This window comes from Vidua chalybeata, chromosome 1 (genome assembly GCF_026979565.1).
Source record: "Vidua chalybeata isolate OUT-0048 chromosome 1, bVidCha1 merged haplotype, whole genome shotgun sequence".
Lineage (NCBI taxonomy): Eukaryota > Metazoa > Chordata > Aves > Passeriformes > Viduidae > Vidua > Vidua chalybeata.
The window spans coordinates 59,043,876-59,057,865 of record NC_071530.1 but is presented as its reverse complement, the minus strand read 5'-3'; the positions used below and the strand labels follow the sequence as shown (position 1 = coordinate 59,057,865).

Here is a 13,990-nt window from a genome sequence, read left to right as displayed (position 1 = left end):
ACATGTCTCTCTGTGTCCGGGTCATCGTGGGTGTCCAGTACGTAAAGCAAAGCAAAAGGATCTCCTTTCCTTAAAGTAAATGGCGGGTGGTTACAAATGACAGAGACGGTGATCTCTTCTCCTGGTGGAAAACACACTACCTCAGGTAAGATGGTGATTTCATTCGGCGTGTTGAAGGAGTCTTCTAAGATGAGCACGGTGGTGTCCCGACAGTCGTGGAGGGGGCCCAGGAACCCAGCAGGAACTCTCGTCAGGTCCTCATCCTGGAGATGGTGACACTGCTGCAGAGGACCTGACGATTGCCCTGATATAGGGTACCTGTCTGGCGGAAGAGGCGGAGTCCGTCCTCGTGGCTGCGCTGAACTGCTGGACTTGGCCGCGTGGCCACTCGTCCTCCCTGATGGTCGGGAGGCTGGGATGCTGAGAAGGGCCACTTGGTGTCGTCGCTCGGCCCCTCCTCGCGCTTCGCCTCCAGTTTCCCACTGGCTGGTACCCTTGTTGCTGTAGATGAAACTGGTGATCTTGATAAAATGGGTTCCTAGGATATGGTCTTGGGGGGGGCAAGATAGGTTGTTGAATCTGTGGCCAGTGGGGACAGTTCACCTGGATGTGACCCAGCTGACCACAGTTAAAACAGCGCGTATTTTGTAAGTTTATCATGGCCTCTCCCACCCCTTTGCTGACAGCCAGGGCCACTGTGTGCTCCATTGACATTGCCTTTGTGCAAGCCTCCACCATCTGAGAGATGGTGGGCTCGGGGTCCTGAGGTAGTGCACGGAGAATCTTTTTTGTTTCCGAATTAGAATTAGAAATGGCCATCTTTCGTAGAAGCTCTGCAAGAGCTTCTACACTGTCTATTTGTCTCTCAATGGCCTCTTTCAGTCTATCAACAAAAGTAATAAAAGTCTCCTCAGGCCCTTGCATGATGGAAGAAAAGTTTTGGAGGGGGGTCTTACCGTCCAGTATCTTCAGGAGTGCCTCCTTTCCCGCTGCTGCTATGTCCTGAAGCAGCTCCTGTGCCAGTAGAATTTGGTCCTCTGGACTGCTGAACTCCCCTTCTCCAGCAAGGGCCTCCATTGCCTCGTCACCCTCTCCCGCCACCTCTGCGAGATCATACTTGTGCAGGAGTGGTTTCAACAGTTTTTTCCAATGAATCTCCCAGAGGTCGCATTCGGTGGGAGAAAACAGTGCCTTAGCAATATACCTTAAATCATGGGGGATTAGCAAACGTCCAGCAAATGTTAAGTCCAGCACATTTTTAAAGAAAGGCGAGTTTCTGCCGTAATCTTTGGCGGCCTTCCTTAACTCCTTCACCTCAGCGTATGGAATTTGCTCCCACTTTGGCTCCCTCCCCCGCCGGAGGATGACCGGTGCCGCAAAGCTGCCCAAGTCCCGTGCCAATTCCAAATCCCCATCCTTAATTGCCTCCTCTCTGATCTTTGCCCAACGCCCCCCCCGACTTGTTGGAATGCCGGGGGCTGCCACTCTCGTCATCCTCTTCCGAGGGTGAAGCAGGCCGGGTTAGGGCACGGTGCCTCTCCCTGGCCGGTGGGTCCCGGAGACAGTGGGCCCTGCAGGCCATGATGGCCTGCTTCCGGCCAGGCTTCCTCCCGGTTCCAGTAGCGTGGGAACCGGCAGTGGCAGGAGAAGAGGAGGTGTGTCCCGACCCACCCACCAGGGCGTGGCTTTCCAGTGGCGGGTTCCCACCCATGGGGACTGGGCCCACTTGGGGGCTGGTCCCACCCACAGGGGGCCCACCCAGGGGTGTGGTCAGAGGGAAGGAGGGGACGGGTCCCGACGCAGGGGCGGCACTCGACGGAGGGGGAGGAGGTGGCAGGGGCGAGACAGCGGGAATTTTCTGGGGTGAAGGAGAAGGAGGGGCGCCATCTTGGGGCTGGTCTTTTTTCGCCATGAAGCAGGCGCCATTTTGTCCCATTTGTTCAGTTAAGTCCTCTAAAGAGCAACAGGGTTTCAAACTAGGATTAGGGTCTCTGGGGTGGATGGAACAGGAATGATGTGTGTTGGGGTGGCCAGTCCCAACACACGAATGGGACAGGGAGGATCGGGAAGCAGCAGAGAGACGGCAGCAGCTCTGTGCCGATGTATGGCAGGATCTGTCTCCCGATCCACCCTTAGGGGAAGAGGGAATAGGATTGGGGGGGAGGAACATGAGGTAGGTGAACTGGGGACCCAACTCTCCCCCTTCTTTTTTAACAAATTAAGAATGGAATGAAAAAGCGGAAAAAAACGACCAACTGAAATCCTCCCCTGAACTTGTAAATCGTAAATCTTTCTCCCAACTCTTTCCCAGAAATCAAGCACCAAAACATCTTCCCGTGTAGTAGCAGGAAAATGTTTGAAAATAAATTTAACAAAAGGCTTTAAATCTCTCTTATTAAAAGAAATGTTCCCTAAAACAAGGTGGGACTTAACTTGGATATAAAACTCCCGTTGAGCTGGAGACAGGCGGTTGCCCATTATATCAGGTCTCACAGCTAAATCACCCTCTTCGAAAAGGGAAAAAAAAAAAAAACAAACAAAAAAAAACAAAAAAAACAAAACAAAACAAAACAAAACAAACAAAAAAAACAACAAAAAAAAAAAGGAGGTGAAGCCTGGTCAGGCGTAAGAAAAAGCGAGATAAGCATACCTCTGAAGGACTCAGGCATAAAACGGGGACATCGAAGAGGGGTCTGGTGGAACTTCTGCTGGTCTGAGGGCGTTGCCGCTGCTGCGCAGCTCGAAGGTCCGTCGGTTAACAGCAGAACCCAGGAGACAGAAGCCTTCCGAACTGAAAGGGCGACTGTCCCTGGAACTGTTCCCGAACGCCGCTTGCAATCCTGGGGAAGGCTGGTCACAGAGCAGGCAATCTCCAGGAGACGGTCAAGGACTGGCCCCACTGGTGTCCCTTTTCGGGCGCCAATTGCCGAGCCGTGGGGGCTTGTAGCCACTCGGCACAAAGCTCGGATAGCTGGTACATCTGAGGGTCCACCAGAAGAACAGGAGGGACACTCGGGCTGCTGAAATCCTGCTCGTTTATTGAAGGGTTGCAGAAGGGGCAGACAGGGAGACAACGAAGCAGAAGGGAGGCAGATTCCGAGAGCCCCGAAGGGCGGGGTGAGGATTCTTTTAACTGCGTAAGGGTAGGAGGGTTTAGCATTCGAGGGTACAATCGGGAAAAGGCTAAAGGGAGGGGAAATATAACATTAACCAGTGGGGAAAAGGGAAAGGAGTGTTCTTGGTGGAAGAACCAAAGGGAAAACGTGGAACAGAGAAGATTCTAGGCTAAGGGGCAGACTTGAACAATAACTGACAGGACAGGGGGAGGGTACAATTCTCTTACAAAAGGGGGTGGAGAACTCATACAACTGCTGTTTCCCATGGCAACCCTAGACTGCCTTCCCCAACCCCTCCTCCTACAGTTGACTGAGTGAGCAGGGTGCCTGGGCAGCAAGGTCCACAGCAACCCACTGGTCACTGTTAGCACAAAGTAGGGCCAGCAAGTCATTCCCCCTCCATTCACCTCGCTGGGAGACCACACCCACAATATTCTGTCAGTTTGGAGGCTGCCCAGTTCAAGAGATGCAGTGGTGTGAGGGAGGTAAAGAGCCACCAAGCTAGAGTAGAGTACAGCGGATACAAGGTTTGAGAGAAATCTGTTAGTCCAGCCTTAAGAAAGCACCATGGCTTCTTGCTGCCAACCAGGACCCCAAGGCAGAGCACAGGGAACAGACTCTTGTTGAAGGTGTTGTACACCAGGGTTACTTGACACAAGCTGAAACACAGAAAATTCCAGCTAGATGCAAGGAACACCTTTTTCAATTATGAAGGTGCTCAAATGCGGCGTGGGTTTTTGCTCTCCCCGGCTGCACGCGGCTCTTGGGAGCCCGGCTGTGGCGTAGCTTCCACGTGCTGCCGGGGTTTGCTGCCGCGGGTTCCCGGACACGGCTCTGTGTCTTGGGCGCGTGGGCTGGCCAGCCTCTGTTACCGTGCGCTAGGGACCCGGCAAAGAGGAAGGAATTTGTCCATTTACTCCATGCTTGGCAGGAACGGTTTATCGGTCACGTATGGCACGGTTCGATGGAAAGACGCGACCGCTCCCGGCACTCGCATGGGAGAAAATGGCGCTTGACTGCAGGCGGGATAGGGCTTTATGGAGGGGCGGGGCGAGAGGATCCACGGCCTGCCGCCCAATAGGGGCGGCTGCCGTGGCAGTGACGCCAGCAACAGCGACCAACCAGAGAACCCCGCAGGGGCAGGCACCGAGCCAGAGCGGGCTGAGCGGGATCGTGTGGCTCGGGGTGGCCAGCACGGGGTTTCCCGGGGCCGGATGGCAGGGTGGTTACAGGAGCGGCACAGGGGTAAGGTCCGGCAGCAGGCAGCATGGGGCCAGAAACCGCGGGGGGGGAACAACATGGGGGAAACGTGGGATTACAGAACTTATTTTAACATAAATTAAAAACCCTAATCTAAACCCAAACTCCAGGATGCAACACTCAAACAGCAGAACAGGCCTTCCAGAAAGGCTGAAGAATCTCCATCTTTAGAGAACAAGGAATCATCAAGGTTGGAAGACATCTTGAAGATCTTCCAGTCCAAGATGCTCAACACTGGACACAATTCTGGGCAACCTGACCATGTGAAACCTACTATGGCTAGGAGGCTGACATTCCCTTCCAACATAAATTATTCCAAAATCAATAACCACTCTAAACCAGATTAACTTCAGCAGAAATTGAGACCCTTTTGTTTTACTTTCTTCACGCTTCCTAAATCCTCTACAACACACTGGGTAGTAGAAGTAAATTCTTCATCTTGTAACAAACTGGATTTCTTCTTTCTGGAGAAAGGAGCTAGCCTGGTTTGATTTTAATTAATCCTGTAAACATGCATGTATCAGTTTAAAAAACAAACAATCCCCCACAGAACATCAACTCCATTACCATAAAAGTTGTCAGAAATGCAAATGGAAATTTCAAAAGCTATGCCACAGTGGAATCCAATCCAAGTCTCCCAAGTACATGTGCATTTTGGTATACTATTAGGCAAACTGGAGGTCAAGTGACAGCATGGGTTTTGGTTTCCTCAGCTGCTGTCTGCAGCCAGCTCCAGAAGTGCAGTTATGCTTTGGCACTGCAGAATTCATGAAGTGAGTGTACAGGCACCATGAAAAAGGAGTCTGGCACCACAGTCCATCAGGCTGATGGGGGTGTGGTGGTGAGCAAAGTCACAGGAGATGTTTTCTCCAAGTTTTGCTAAATATTAAGAAATGCACCTTGTTTTATTCACATTTTTAGTGGATACAGTATGAATTGCAAGGAAATCCCAACAGAAGTCATCTTCAACATTATGGACTTGCACCCAATTACATCTGTATTCATTGTCAAATTTCATTAGCTGAAAAAAAATAAGGTGCATAAGTGGAACTCACTTTATTCTTTAAAAAAACTATAGTATAGTTTTCCCAGCTATTTGTGTAATAAAAGCAAATGAAACCATTTGAAATGCTTTTCTGCAAACAGATTTTTTGTGTACAAATAATATGTAATACCAAAAGGACAACAAAGGAGAATCTTTAAAAAAGAAAACCCAAAAATTCAGCTACAATATTACTGCAGTAATATTCAAGACAGTTCCAGGCTTGAGTTTTCTACTTCTCAAATAGAATTCAAATCTTTTAAATAATTCAAATTATGCTCAATATTCAAGGACTTGTAGGGTTTTTTAATTTTAATATATATATATGTACACACATACACAGAAATAAATTTAACTGGACATAGGATTATGAAAAAAGGCAGCCCAAAGAAACATCAGTATCTGTATTTAGTGGAATAATCTTTTGGTGATACCACCAAACCTCGACCTTTGCGGGCTCCTCTATAAACAGTTTCTATAATGTCAATCATCTCCTGCTTATCTTCCATTGCCCAGTTGATCTTGTTGTTATTACCTGTACCTAAATCAATCATGATGTGTTTGTTCCTTTAAAGAGGAAGAACAAAAAAACAGGTTAATATGGTATTGTAATTCAGGAAAAAGTCTTCTACCCCACTCCAAATGCTTTGTAGGATCAAAGGAAGCCCTTATAACAGGCTTGCAAAACAAGCATTACTCCTCTCGCTTAAACTGACATTTTACAGCCAATTTTTAAAGCAAGAATAAGGACTCCAAACATGTCCCCAAAATGGTTGCTACTCAAAGTAATTATCCTTCAGCATATTCCTTATTGTTTGTATTTCTTTCCCACTACTGTCTATCTCCAGAGAGACTTCTATGCTTGTCAGTAGAACATTTTGTCTCATCAATGTAGAAACTTTAACTCCAAAAAAACCTTATTACTTTTGATTTATCTTGAAAGCAAGATTGGCAAGCTTGACTGCTATGTTACTACAGTATCCTCTACAGGAAGTTTGAAATTTAAAACTAAGAAAAATATATATTAAACCCAGTTTTTACCATCACTAATTTGCACCCTATTATCAAACACTGTTACCAGGCTTATTGGAAAACAAGCCATTTTCCTATAAAATCAGATTACTCTTCTGTAGAGCAATGTAAATATAGGCATCAGTGTGCTATTATGCATTTGGAAATGATCTGCTGAGACACTGTATTTGACAAACAGAAAGTTTAAATGAGTTATATTCCATAACCATTACATACCTGAAGAAAAACATGACAGTACAGGGATCATACAACTCGTACATCTTGTTGAAGTCTGGTACTTCAGTGATGTCCACAAGATAAATAACAGCAAAGTTTTTAACCTAAACAGAAGAAAACAGAAAATACAAAAGCAATATATATTACCAATTAAAAGACATAAACTTTCATTATTGTAACATCTACTTTCCAAATTATTAAGTCATAAAATCAGAATAAACAGCCTTGCTTTTGTTAATCACAAGAAGCAATTAACATAGAAAATATTTTTCAATATAGCCAAGAAGCTCCTTTCACATCCAGTGTCAACTGGAAAGATACTATGCTAAATCAACATCCAGAGAAACAAATGCCCTTTATATAGACCTGAGAACTCACAGTGACATGCACAGCTCTCAACAAGTAGAATAGTTGCTTTGTGCAAGCCAAGCTGACACATTTTGCCTTTGTCATCAGCTGCTTACAGACTTCAGAAAATTAATGATCTACAATGCCCTGGTGCCTGCCTCCAATCATTTTTCCCCCTCAATAATATCCAATTTGTCTAACAAGACTCATTAAATGAAGAGGAAACTTATAATTTAATTTAAAAACTGGTAGCTTTTTTTGAGAGGCGCAAAGCTAAAACTTAAAAGTATAATTGCTAAAGAAATAAGACCTTGATGAGAAACTATTGTCTGGACAATTTTGGTAAAACTGGCTTTCATTTTGCAGAATTACTCAGTTAGATGCAAAAGAATCCCTCCCCTCTACTGTCACAGTCAATGCCTTCATTCCTGCAAGAAAACCATGTCACATTTTTGTTTCCTAGATGTAGCACACTTGTCATTAAGGGGAATTAACGGAAGTTTACGTTTCTAAACTTAGCTCATAAGTGCACAGTAGAAATGAACACACTCATACACATTACATTCTAAGTCAGAAGTCACCCAAATTGCACAAACATTTAACTGTAAGGTATATTATCAAATGATTTTGCACTACACCAGGAGTGCACAATTGTGCCTCCCCATCCTCAGTTACCTGCTAACAAAATTTTGGTCCCTCCCATTTGACTGCCCAGAATTACCAGCCTGAGGTTAACACAAAGGTCTAACATCTATGACAAATGCACTGTTCATGACAGTACTGCCCTCTTGTTAATTTTGACTATCAAAAGTCTGGAAATGCTATGATGAGTATAATATCTGCCTGATGGAACAATATTTTATTTTAGTTCACAGAGGAGGATTAGTTTGTATGAGAAAAATATGATATATTGTGTATCCTGTATGTAGACATCCTAGCAGGCACTTTACTGACAAAGTATGGAGATGTTTATTTACCAAAAAACCCTCAGAAATGCAGAGTAAATAAATTTTTATGGACTTCTACTTCAAGACAGTTTCAAAATTATAAAAAATAATCACACTTCAAGAACGTAAGTATTACTAGCAAAGAAAGGAAAATCTATTATAGAGCAAAGCAGCATTTAAAGTTTTTACTGTGCTTTTATGGAGCCAGTTATAGTTCTACATTCACTCAACATTCTAATGAAAACATCCTGTTTAAGCCATGTACTAAATCAGGCAGGAGGTAAAGCCTTGTAAACTAAAATAGTCATAATATCAAACCCTCTGAAGGGATCCTTCACACCCATTTCAATTTTACATTAAAGACTTTTAAGAACCTTAATGGGATGTTCAGAGGCAACACAATTTAGCTGAGAAGTAACTGAAGCTACTCCCTGGTGAGCCCTGGCAGACAAAAGACAGTTGTGGGGGTTTTGGTCCTGTTTTTAGAAAACAAACCACCTGAGGAGCCATTTTCATTTTATGCTATCATTACTTCTTCCACCCTGCTGGCATTTTTAGCATCAGCAGCACACCTTCACCACGTGGGAAAATTTCTACAACACGCTCAGCAATTTTGAGAGAGCATACCATCTTTGAACAATTAGTTAATTTGGAACTTGCAAAATTAATTTAAGGTAAACCTAGCATTAATAAAACATTCTTAGGACCTGTTTTGTTCAGTAAAAGATTAGTCCAAGGAGATTTACATGTTGCACTAGAATACTACTCCATAAGCACTCCTAAACCAAAATTTTACTTCGAAGAACTCTGTACTCTAGATAGTACTGGAACAAAAAACATTTTAAAGTTAGTTTGACATTATTATGACATTTAATTTAGTTGAGCTGCTGCAGAAGCAGAAATGCTTGTCACTAGCAGTGATCATCAACAGCCTAAGATTTCATATGACAGAAACAGACTATACAAGTCTTAATTTGTTATATAAATCTTGCTAAAAAAAACCTGGATCACTCAATCACCTTTGCAGAGCACATATGCAAGTCATCACCAGGATCCTAGCATCCAAGACATTTAATTAAATCTTCTTTCTATCTGACCTACTTTTATAGAAGTGAAACTGATGACAGTCACCTGCTGAAAAGCTCATATTAAGTCTGAAGCAGACCTTAAAGCTGGACTCAAATTTCTATTCAAAACTTTAAAAGCAGTTCTATTCTTTACCCCTCACTTTCCTAATTTAAAATTTGGCAAGATCACCACTCCACAAACCAAGTTAGTTTACAAGTACATTGAATGAGGGTGTGCTTCGTTGAGTTTGGACACTGGCTGCCAAGGATAGCAGCAGGAAATAGGAATTCAGGCCTAAGGAGGACTATATAAACACATGGGAGAGGGTGACGCAGAAGAACTGATCACCCTCTCAATGGCCTATGTTTAGGGGCTGGGCAATTTAATGTGCCAGGGTGGCCAAGCTTGTCACCAAGAGGCATTTCATTTCAACATGAGACAAGCCTTGCAGAGACTCAGATGTCTCTTTTTGCACAGTATAGACCAGTTTTAGAGCCTGAAGAAGCAGTTCCTGTCTCAGACGCAATATTAGAGCCAAGACAGCAGCAGTACAGAGCAGCATCTGAGCCGGCTTCACACACAGCTGGCTCTAATTCACAAAAAAAGCTTTGATTTAAGCAAAAGCAGTGGAAGTATTTATGGATTCAGACAGCTATCAATGTGCACGGTTTGGTTGACCCCTCTCTGTTGGGATGTGAATCCATTGCTCAGACAGAGCTGTCAGTTGGAAACCTACATCCCTGTACAAAACCAGCTTTGCTACCCTGTCAAGGCAGCAGTTGTTAAGAAGTTTTCTATCTGACTTGAGAGTTGTAACTGAGGATACAGTATGGACACCCTAGAACAAGAATAAAACATACAACTCTAAATATACAAATCCAACTAAATACAAGCAGTTGCAGTAGTTACAAGGGAGACTACACTGAATTTGTTAATGTAAATCAAAATTTTACTGTAGAGACTATGAAAAAAACCTTGTATTATTTTAGAAATTGAACACATAATAACAGAAGTTTATCCTGAAAGTGCATAACCCCATAACATACACTAAATGCAGTAAATTTGTTGCAGCAAGTGAACTGCTTTCTGAAGAAATACGGAATCAAAACTCTAGTGAGACACCTCCTTCTGGGAAGCACCTCACTCGTGCAACAACTGAAGATAAAAGCATTTTCAGAGACAGATATTAACTATTTCTGACATTCCTGACTTCCCTTATCTGTCTTTGAATTCTAAACTTCCTCTGCCTTACCAGGGTACTGGAGTTGCTGTTCCATGGGGACAGGGTAGAGTAGGAAACCTAAGTCAAACTGCAGCATGGATTCAAAATTGTATGACTTGCTTTCACAGGCTGAGCTTCAGTTTTGCTGGTTTTTCCCCTTCTCCCCAGTGATGGTAGTTTCATAGATCAGTCTAATCAATCCACATGGCTGAACATGCATGTAGAAAACCCAGAAGTACAGTACTGCCTGGCCACTGTTCCTGGCTGTTTAAATACTTCGCAGAACTCTATCTGCCAGAGGACTCCTATGAAATCTTTACACTGAATGGCTCAAGACTATAAAGCAGAGAAATCTATAGGACTTTGAGATTCTGTATCCTGTCTTCATGAAGATTACACACTTTGCTAGTAAACACGAAACACAGATGTAAGAAAAATCATATGCCATGGGACTCATTTGTCCTCTGAAGTTCTCCTCCCTGACTTCTTTCATTAACAATATCCCTCTAAAAAATAAATAAATTCATTCCTACATGAGATTGACACTATGATTAATGCCTAGGATGAATGACAAAAATCGTGGAGTTTCTTGAAATTTCTGTCAGAGGTAAGTAATACTCCTTTTTTTTCAGTTGTTAAGATTTCAGCTGCCTTTGAAAAGCAAACCTTACAGCCCAAACATCTAAGGAAATCTGAAACAAGATCCAAGATTCTATCTTCTCATCTTTCTAACCAGTTTTTAGACAGTGTTTTTTTCTGTTTAGAAGAACAGAACACTATGGGCAAGAAACAGGAAAAAAATACAGGAACTGAGACTAGCATTTGCAACAAATGAATTGAAGGTGGCTGGCAGACTTGCATTACTGAACTGAACAGAGCAAGTACAAACTCAGAAGTCTGTACTGACAATATTTATTTGAATTTTTTTCTTGCTAACTATGCTGTAAGTTTAGGTGATAAATTTCTAAGGGAACACAGAAAGACATTGTACTGCCAAGAGCAGTGCTTACAGCTAATAATTTTGAAAACTACAGACATCAGTAAATGGATTAACTTTGCTCAGCTTTTCATTACAAACACTAGTAGCTAAAATACCTATGCTTTTTCCATAGCTACCTCTTTCCCCGCCCCACCTTCTTTTCTTCTTTCACTTTTCATGTAACCTTACCAGAAACGCAGAGGCACAACTCATGTTTGAGGACAAGCCACAGCTATTCACACTTCTGATTATGATTAAATAAATGCACAACATTTGAAAAATCCTCCCTAAACCCACACTGATCCAATACAACAGTTACCTGATTTATATTCAGTCACAGCTAAATAATTTCTTAAACAAGGTGTATTAATTTAGCAAACCAATCCTTGTATTTTAGGGGATAGGTTTTTATGAGTTCCCTTTAAAGAAAATTAAAAAGTGTATTTTTAGAAAAGGTCTTTAAGGCAAAATTTGTGAAACTCAATTCTTGTTTCAATCAATGTTTGATTGAAACCCTGACAAAGCAAAAAAAAAAATCTGACATCTCACAATTATGATTTGTTTTGACATTCAGTGAAACCTTGCTTCTTTTTCATGTAACACTAGGGGAAAAACCCAGTCAACTCCAAGTGGAGTACATTTCAGTGAAAATAATCTACTTTGTACTTTAATATAGCATTCTAGTTTCTTTTCCCATGAAAACTGAAAAGAAAATCTTGTTCTCCTATCATAAAGTACAGATAAATATTACTGCTACCCAAAAACATGCTGCAGTCTAAAAGAATATTGCACCAGGGTAACAAATGTAAAATACGGCCACATTGTCTTCAAATGTAGCCTGCAATTACAGCACGTTAACATTCTATATTATTCTCTAGAATAAATACCTGTACAATTGGAACTTTTACTCACTCTTTAAAACAGCAGAGATCCAAACATGGCTTGTAAGCAAGAGGATGAGGTAAGATCTCCCCCTTTAATTTGCCATTTCTGCAGAGGGAGATTTTTAAATAAGAAGTTACTTTGTTCTTTCTTCCCCCAGTCACCCCTAGCTGCCAGCAGGTCTGCCAAATTGCCAAGCATCCTGCCATAAGTCCATACTAACAGTATCTGAGCATAACACTCCCACCAGGCTGAATACTAAACAACTGTATTAAAACATGTCACAACTCTTTACTGCATTCTAAAACGTCTCAACCCTTGGCTGTGGGTATAGATCTTTAATTGTGGGGATTTTCAAGACATGAGTTATTTTTAAAAAAAACTTCAGAAGGCAAAGTAAACCACAAAAACAACTCCATGTCAATCTATGCAGCATGCACAGAATTTTGTATGAAAGCAGTGAAGTTGTGGATGCCCCATTCCTGGCAGTGTTCAAGGCCAGGTTGGATGGGGCCCTGAGCAACCTGGTCTAGTGTAAGACACAGCAGGAGAGTTGGAATGAGATGATCTTTAAGATCCCTTCTAACCCAAACCATTCTATGATAGCTGGCACCTTTTCCTACTCAAGTTAGCGTTTCTGATTCAGATTTTTTTACTTCTTTCTTCATGTGGTTCAGTTAAAGAGCTGTCAATATTCTACATCTACTGCTTTGCTAAACCTTTAGCAAATATATGAAAAGGTAAATTATAGCTGATTGTGTATTCTAATTTTTCCTATCTATGTATCTTTCTTAAGTGACCAGCTGTTTATAATCATTCAGTTTCCATTTGAAAACAGCTGTGGAGTTCGGCTCTTAGAATTTAATTCAGTCCATGCAACTCAGTGGAATGCTACTGGTGTCCATGGATAACATCACTGACAGATTAATACCACTGATAGATTAATCAGAATTATATGAATGATAGATTAATCAACACCATCCAGCACATTTTAGCACCTCACCATTTTTAAGAGCCAAAATGAAAGTATAAATAATATACTTTTATTTTATTTCTATATAACTTCTCAAGTTATTCAGACAGAAACCTGAAGGTACCACACATTTCCACTGTAAAGTGAGAGTGCTGCATTACCTGGAGCCGCAGCAGCCCTACCACCGAGCACTGTATCTGCCTGAATGCCGATGGTCGCTCAATGACGGGTTATTAACAGGCAGCAATCTCGATTTCCGAACATATACGGTGCTCTTTTCACCCCTCAGAACACTGCAAACATCAGGGCACTCTTTAGGAGACACTCGTGAAAGTGAAACCACACAGCCTTCCTGCTGCCTTCTAAAGCTGGGATACCTGTGCAGAATCCCAGTTAAAAGCTGCCCCAGGCTCCAAGCAAGCCACGGGGAACACTGAGCTCAGAAGGAGCAGAAAGCGCCCGTTTACCTTCTCGGCGATGCTGTACAGGACCTCATCCATCTTCATGCACGTGGGGTCCCAGTCGTGCCCGAAGCGGATGACCACGACCCGGTCCTCCTCCGACAGGATGGCCTGGTCCACCTGCCACCCATTGTGCAAGTGCGGCAGCATGTACGACATCCTGGCGGCCGGCTGGGGAGCCTGCGGGACGGCACGGATACCCATGGAGCTGACAGCCCGTCCCCTCCCCGGGCCCTCCCGGGGCGCCGGCGGGCACCGAGCGCCAGCACCGAGCCCCCCCCCGGGCCCTCCCACCCCGCCGCGGCCCGTCTATCCCGGCGCGGCGCGGCCCGGCCCGTCCCCAGCGCACCCCGCGAGCGTCCTTCCCTCAGAGACACGGAGCGGCAGCAGCGCCGGGACGGGAGGGAAGCGGAAGGGCGGGCACGGGACTGCGCGTGCACTCGC

The 13,990-nt window shown here is 43.6% G+C and overlaps 1 protein-coding gene across 2 annotated transcripts; it reads right to left on the bottom strand.

Annotated features, from left to right (window-relative positions):
* Positions 1 to 5,703: 5,703 nt before the first annotated feature.
* On the bottom strand, positions 5,704 to 13,971 carry TXNL4A (thioredoxin like 4A). Of its 2 annotated transcripts, XM_053954633.1 has the most exons (4): positions 13,896 to 13,971; positions 13,553 to 13,726; positions 6,667 to 6,770; positions 5,704 to 5,985 (listed from the first exon to the last, which is right to left on the bottom strand). In XM_053954633.1, exons 2-4 carry the CDS (start codon positions 13,703 to 13,705, stop codon positions 5,814 to 5,816), a joined length of 429 nt encoding a protein of 142 aa, XP_053810608.1. In that variant the 5' UTR covers positions 13,706 to 13,726; positions 13,896 to 13,971; the 3' UTR covers positions 5,704 to 5,813. The 2 variants fall into 2 exon arrangements, with proteins under 2 accessions (XP_053810608.1, XP_053810618.1); XM_053954643.1 differs by lacking the exons at positions 13,553 to 13,726; positions 13,896 to 13,971 and adding an exon at positions 12,143 to 12,226.
* Positions 13,972 to 13,990: the final 19 nt, after the last annotated feature.

Bases quoted from the DNA above. Each gene is read 5' to 3' on its own strand.
- TXNL4A (XM_053954633.1), bottom strand. From the start codon at position 13,705: ATGTCGTACATGCTGCCGCACTTGCACAATGGGTGGCAGGTGGACCAG. The intron at 6,771-13,552 runs GTAAACGGGCGC...TCTTCTGTTTAG, and splicing joins TGTACAGCATCGCCGAGAAG to GTTAAAAACTTTGCTGTTAT. The intron at 5,986-6,666 runs GTATGTAATGGT...TCCTCTTTAAAG, and splicing joins ACTGTCATGTTTTTCTTCAG to GAACAAACACATCATGATTG.